The sequence below is a fragment of the Neopsephotus bourkii genome, unplaced genomic scaffold, assembly GCF_033783945.1.
Source record: "Neopsephotus bourkii isolate Nb327-2 ecotype Australia unplaced genomic scaffold, CSIRO-AGI_Nbou_v1 NB_463, whole genome shotgun sequence".
NCBI classification, from domain to species: domain Eukaryota; kingdom Metazoa; phylum Chordata; class Aves; order Psittaciformes; family Psittacidae; genus Neopsephotus; species Neopsephotus bourkii.
In genome coordinates, this window is record NW_026900965.1 from 153,454 (window position 1) to 160,218 (window position 6,765).

The window sequence follows — 6,765 nt, forward strand, 5'->3', positions numbered from 1 at the left end:
AATGGTTACTGTTCTGTGAGCTGGGGTCATTGCCACCTGTAATTTAGCAAACAGCAAACCTTTATTTCATGTATAATGTGCTTCTTGGTACAGTCTGGCCAGGGAGAGGGAGGAAGCAAAGCTGCAGAAAGAAGGGCACCAGGGAAATTGGGAAAAGACTCTGTTAGAATTGCTGAAAAAAAAAAAAGAGAGTAAACAAATAACTAGTCACTGATGGTTCTTTACGAGTGTGTCTGTTATCCACGTATAGCCATGCCACAGTTACCTGGCACCAAACACTGGCACTGCAACAATCGGGCCATGCCACGGCTGCCCAGCGTGCTCCCAGTTGAACTGTCACACCCCAAGTGCCTACACGCAGCCCAAAGACAGCAGGAGAGAAGCCAATCGCCGGCAACATGTGGTAAAAGCAGCACCCACAGCCAGGCAGTGAGAGGCTGTCCAGTGCTTATCAACACCTGAGACCAGCAGCCCCAGCACCAGCAGGCAGTGGCCATCGGAGGCATCTTATGGCTCCACAGCACTGGAAAGCGGCAGCAGCCCTGTGGTGTTTCACGACGTGGACTCAAGTGCAGATGCAGAGTCTCAAATCCTCCTTTATGCAGAGGATGCAGAGACTCAAATCCTCCTTTATTACCGCCAAGCCCTTTTTATCCCCTTGTTCAGTGCTTTCCCAACCTGCACATGCATACAAGGTTCAAAACAAACATTCTTAATACAATTTTTCACTCGTGCTCCTAGCCTAGCAAATAAACAGTTAAAGAACAGTTAGCCTTCTGCACTAACAATTGGTTTTGAACTACATAATGAAAATACAGATACACCAGAACTGCACACAATACTCCAGGTGAGGTCTCACGAGAGCAGAGTAGAGGGGCAGGAGCACCTCCTCCGAACCGCTGGTCACACTCCTTTTGGTGCAGCCCAGGACACGGTTGGCTTTCTGGGCTGCGAGCGCACACTGCCGGCTCATATTCATTTTCTCATTGAAAATTTCTTGCAGCTGTACTGTTATATCCCCCCAGCCATCCCATATGTCCACAGGATTCCAGGCTGCCATTGCTTTCAACAGCAGTGTGAAAGGACTCATAGGTGTGGCAACCGAAAGGCACAGGGCGTCTTGTCCAGTCACATTGGCTAATATTCTACAGATGTTCTCTTTTGGCTGGCCTGGAAACCACGGCAGGTGTCATTCCTTTTGTGATGAAGGGACAGAAGACAAGGCAGGACGAACCCATCGTGCAGGGACCCAACAAGGGCCTTTATCTTGTTATCCAAGAATATCCGTTTTGTTTTATTCCAGGGTTACTTCCATTCCTTCTTTGCTTAACACTGGTTATTTTTCTTCTCTTTCAGCAATGGGTTGCTGGTAAATTTGGCAGAGTCTTGCCTATCGTACACCTTCGGATCAACAGAAAGGGAAAATATCCTTTTCCTCTTGGTTGGGCCTAGGCACAATTTCCTTCTTTCTTTCGTCCTACAGGGAAACATTCTGACGAGCAACTGTCAGATGCCGCCTCCTTTGCAGATGAGAGAGGTCAGCCTGTGTCCAGGCCACACTTGCAAGGAAAGAGCAAAGATGCAAGTTCTACACAAGAACGGAATCCCAGCCTTTCCACCCGGCTCTGGGACAGAAGTCTTGCTCCCAGCAGCTCCACAGAGGCTCCATCACAGGAGCGCGCTCTGCCAGGTGGATCTGCGGCCTGTTGCCCAGCAGCGGCCACATCCTGCGCCCTGCCCTGACGTCTGGGTCTGGCTGTGAAGACCCTGAGGCTGCCGCTGATGGGGTCTGCTCTACTCTTTCCAGGACCGCTTTGTGTGTGGCGAGAGGCGGCCACCATCACCTGCCAGGAGATGGGCTGCGACCGCAGGTTCCATCTCCCCTGTGCCGTGGAGGGTGGATGCGTCACTCATTACCTCCCGCAGTTCAGGTACCTCCTCTCCCCTCCTCGTTGTCACCAAGGAAGGGCCCAGAACTTGTCATCTCTTCCCCCAGATCCTCAGAGTCACAGAAATCATTTATGTTGGAGAAGGCCCTAAAGGTCATCGAGTCCAACCGTTAAGCTAACACTGCCAACTTTACCAGGAAGCCATGTCCCTAAGCTGGCCCTTGACTCTGCACTTGCACGTGGAGCAGCCGCCCCAGGGACCTGGGTGCCAAGGGCTCAGGTCCCTGACTGCGCTTCACAGCCAGCCCTGTGATGCAGTGTCAGTGTCACAGTGGGGGGTGTGTGGCTGAGGGTGCCCCACCCATATTTGGGTGCGCACGGTGCTGATGTCACAGAAGCCACTGTGACCGGTGGCAGGGGCAGGCCTATGAAAAAGGGAACGCTGGGCACAGTGCATCAGTGCGACCTGGTGAGGTGCGGGGAGTAGAGGGCAGAGACAGAGCTCTCGGGGGGGCTGCCGAGGGAGCAGGGGGCTCCACACCGCAGGGCTCTGGGCCTGTGCTGCAAGCTCACCCGCGTCTCTCTTTTCCCTCAGAGACAGCAGAGGAACATCTGGAGAAGACGCCCCAGCGCTGCTGGGACAGGGACTCTCCGAGCGCTCACTGTTGATGTCTGACACCTCCTTGCGGAGGTGTAGGACACCCAACTCGATGGAGCAGGGTGAGAGCAAAGTCCCCCTCCTACAGCCTGGCAGAGGGACTCCCAAGGCTGTCGGCGTGGGACCGGGAGCGTTGACAGGGGGAGGCAGGAGCTCCAAAGCCATCCTGGGGGAGGGCCCCTCCTCGTCAAGCGGGAGCAGGGCTGGGCAGTGCGCACCCTCCGGGACACCCATGCCTGCAGTGCCTTTTCCTCTCCAAGGCTTCCATCCCTGCTCAGCAGCCAGCTAGGCAGGGACAGAGCAGCCCCTGGGGGCAATCCCTCAGAAACACATCCCCGGCCCCACACAGGTGCTCATTCTCAGGTGCATTTGCTCTCTCCTCTCCAGAATGCGTGCTGTGTCGACGGGCAGAGGCAGACCCGGACATCTGCGGGCCAAAATTGGTTACTGAAGGCGTCTATGCCCATCATTTTTGCCTGGTGAGCTCCTCTGGGGCTGGCTTCATCTTTGCAACACACCAGCCCTGCCACATGCCCCTCATCAGCTCCTTGTCTCTTCTGCAGCTTTTGGCCAGTGAGCTTCATCAAGAAGACACTGAACAGGAGATGAGATTTTCCTATATGGATATTCAACGTGCAGTCGAGCAGGCAGCCCAGATGGTGAGGATCTGAGATGATCAGAGTGATTTGTGCCAGGAGAGGTTTGTGGGACCTTAGCTTAGATGCCAGGGACAGAATCCCAGGCCTTCCACCCAGCTCTGGGACTGAAGTCTTGCTCCCAGCATCTCCACAGAGGCTCCAGCACAGGAGCCTGCTCTGTCAGGTGGATCTGTGCTCTGTGACCCAGCAGTGGCCATATTCTGCTCCCAGGCCTGAGGTGTTGGTATGGCTGAGGAGGCCCTGAGGCTACCGCTGATGGGGGCTGCTCTACTCTTTCCAGGATTGCTTCGTGTGTGGCGAGAGGGGGGCCACCATCACCTGCCACGAGATGGGCTGCGACCGCAGGTTCCATCTCCCCTGTGCCGTGGAGGGTGAATGTGTCACCCGTTATCTCCCGCCGTTCAGGTACCTCCTCTCGTCTCCTCACTGTCACCAGGGAATGACCCAGCGCTTCTCATCTCACCCATCCCTTCCCTCTTCCCCCAGATCCTTCTGCCAGGAGCACCGCCCACAGCAGCAAGATCTGGTGGCTCCAGCGAACGCCATCTGCCTCGTCTGCATGGACCCTGTTGAAGGCAGAACTACCTATAGGACCATGGTCTGCCCAGTATGCAGACACGCCTGGTTCCACAGGGCCTGCATCCAGGTAGGAGCCGTTCCCTTGCTCCAGGCGCGGCAGGCTCTCAGCAGTACCAGAGCCTCACTCACGCTTTTTATGTTTCTCCTGCAGGGACAGGCTATGCGTTCTGGAAGTTTGTGCTTTCAGTGTCCTCTGTGTAGAAATCAGACTATGTTTCTTGTTGAAATGATAAACATGGGGATCCAAATCCCCTTAAGGTGAGTGTCCTCCTGGCCACCACTTGCCATACCTGGACCTGCACCAGCAGTCGTGGTCTTCTGCTGTCCCCCGAGTCTGGGCTTTAGCTCTATGGAGGAGTTGGAAACAGAGTGTGTGGGGAAGAGCGGGGAGGCCCCGCATCCGCCTTATGCTGAGGCAGCAGGGGCTCATCAATTTTCCTTTCTCCATCAGAGAAGCGTCATGGGAAGACAACAATGCACAAGCAGAACTGCTCCGGAGGCACAGCCACTGTGATGCCAGGGAGTGCCTTTGTCCAGGAGGCAGATGGGTGGCAGAGCCAGACGGGTAAGTTGCCAAAGCTGCACCCTGGGGCTGTGCACGGGATCTGTGTCTCAGCAAGGGCTTGAAGCAGAAAGGCTGAAGAGAAGAGCTCTGCTGGACAATCCCATGCTGTGGGCACTTTAACCTCAGAGACATGAATCTATTTCTTTCCCCAGGCCCTGGCAGCTGTTCCTGTGCCAATCCTGTGCTAGTGAGGGCAGACACAGACACTGCGGCAACTTGGGGAACAGTCATGAGGCCAGATGGGAGTGTGACAACTGTGGTGGCCTGGGCACCTGTAAGTGTCAAAGGACCCGGGTGCTCCTGGGCTGGGGCCAGGGGTCAGGCAAGGCCTGGCAGTGGGTGCCTGGTGTGGGCTTGGCAGAGCCTGTCTGCTCCAGGAGAGCTGGGGCACGGCTCAGGCCTATGCTGTCCCAGGCCTGGGAGCCAAGTCCTTAACCTTCCTGCTTGCCCTTGCAGCCTCCGGTGCCGGCTTAGAGCTTGCTGGTCCCAGCACTGTCAGCCCAGCAGCATCACGGCAGTCTCCTGGATCTCTGGAAGTGGAGTCCAGCAGACCCAGCACCAGCAGCCAGGCAGCAGCGGTGCAGACTCTGGGACCTGAGGCACAGGAGACCAGCAGCCCAAGCAGTGTCAGACAGATGCCATCAGGGCCATGCCACGATTTCCCAGTGTGTGAGGGCAGCAGCCGCTCCAGCCCCCCTGGGCCCGACCAACGGCAACACCAAACCCCAGACAACCAACAGACCCAGATACCCGATGCACGGAACGGAGGAGAGCGGGAGAGAAGCCGACCACCAGCAACACGTGCTGCGAGCAGCACCCCCAGCCAGGTGGTGCCAGGGCTGTCCCAATGCTCCCCATCACGTGAGACCCGCAGGCGCAGCACCACCAGGCAGCAGCCATCTGCAGCATGCCGTGGCTCTGCACCACTGCGAAGAAGCAGGAGCAACAGACCCAGTGGGCCCATGCAGGTGCGAGACCGTTCCCCCTTGCAGCGTCGGGCCCAGGCTCCCTGTGCACGGCGCAGAAGATGCTCCCCTGGGAGTCGCACACCAGCAGCTCGAGCGGGGAGGAGCCCCCGCAGACAGGCTGCAGCCAGGCTGTCCCAGTGCTCACCCAGACATGCGAGCCACAGCCGCAGCACCACAAGACAGCGGCCATCAGCATCATCCCGTGGCTCCAGAGCACGCCAAAGAGAAAGCGCCTCAAGATCCACCGGGCCCGTGAGGGCGCGAGACCGCTCCCGCTTGCAGCGTCGGGCCCAGGCTCCCTGTGCACGGCGCAGAAGATGCTCCCCTGGGAGTCGCACACCAGCAGCTCGAGCGGGGAGGAGCCCCCGCAGACAGGCTGCAGCCAGGCTGTCCCAGTGCTCACCAGGACGTGCGAGCCATGGCCGCAGCACCACAAGACAGCGGCCATCAGCATCATCCCGTGGCTCCAGAGCACGCCAAAGAGAAAGCGCCTCAAGATCCACCGGGCCCATGCGGTTGCGAGACCGCTCCCGCTTGCAGCGTCGGGCCCAAGCTCCCTATGCACGGCGCAGAAGATGCTCCCCTGGGAGTCGCACACCAGCAGCTCGAGCGGGGAGGAGCCCCCGCAGACAGGCTGCAGCCAGGCTGTCCCAGTGCTCACCAGGACGTGCGAGCCACGGCCGCAGCACCACAAGACAGCGGCCATCAGCATCATCCCGTGGCTCCAGAGCACGCCAAAGAGAAAGCGCCTCAAGATCCACCGGGCCCGTGCGGGTGCGAGACCGTTCCCGCTTGCAGTGCCAGGCCCAAGCTCCCAGCACGCGGCGCAAAAGACGCCGTTAGAACAGCCACACGCCAGCACCACGTGCAAAGAGCTGCACACTCAGACAGGCTGCAGCTTGTTCAGTGCTTTCCCAACCTGCACATGCATACAAGTATCAAAACAAACATTCTTAATACAATTTTTCACTCGTGCTCCTAGCCTAGCAAGTAAACAGTTAAAGAACAGTTAGTAAAATAAACAGTTTTACAGTCTTAATCATTCAATTTAGAATCATAGAATCCTAGAATAGTTAGGGTTGGAAAGGACCTTAAGGTCATCAAGTTCCAACCCCCCTGCCATGGGAAGGGACAACTGACACTAAACCATGCCACCCAAGGCTCTGTCCATCCTGGCCTTGAACAGCGCTAGGGAGGGAGCATTCACAAATTCCCCGCTCTTGCGGTCTTCCACTTTTCAGGGCCCAGTTGAGGAACTAACTCAGTCTGACCCTGACCCACCAAAAGCACCTGGGCATTCTGGTTCCCTGCCTTTTCCACATCCCACAAAGGCTGCTGGCCTCCAGGATGAGCATGAGGAGCAAAACAACTCCACTTAGGCTTAGATCACCCTCAGGCAAGGAATCGTAAGGCTCTTTGAATATCTGCCTATTCCTTTGACAGACGT

At 57.1% G+C, this 6,765-nt stretch overlaps 1 protein-coding gene across 1 annotated transcript; it reads left to right on the top strand.

Moving 5' to 3' along the window:
• The first annotated feature begins 1,599 nt into the window (after window positions 1-1,599).
• Window positions 1,600-4,490, top strand: LOC133210448 (G2/M phase-specific E3 ubiquitin-protein ligase-like). The gene is made up of 3 exons (XM_061349822.1): window positions 1,600-1,931; window positions 3,693-3,852; window positions 3,937-4,490. Exons 1-3 carry the CDS (start codon window positions 1,783-1,785, stop codon window positions 4,045-4,047), a joined length of 420 nt encoding a protein of 139 aa, XP_061205806.1. The 5' UTR covers window positions 1,600-1,782; the 3' UTR covers window positions 4,048-4,490.
• Window positions 4,491-6,765: the final 2,275 nt, after the last annotated feature.

Bases quoted from the DNA above. Each gene is read 5' to 3' on its own strand.
- LOC133210448 (XM_061349822.1), top strand. From the start codon at position 1,783: ATGGGGTCTGCTCTACTCTTTCCAGGACCGCTTTGTGTGTGGCGAGAG. The intron at 1,932-3,692 runs GTACCTCCTCTC...CTCTTCCCCCAG, and splicing joins CATTACCTCCCGCAGTTCAG to ATCCTTCTGCCAGGAGCACC. The intron at 3,853-3,936 runs GTAGGAGCCGTT...TTTCTCCTGCAG, and splicing joins TCCACAGGGCCTGCATCCAG to GGACAGGCTATGCGTTCTGG.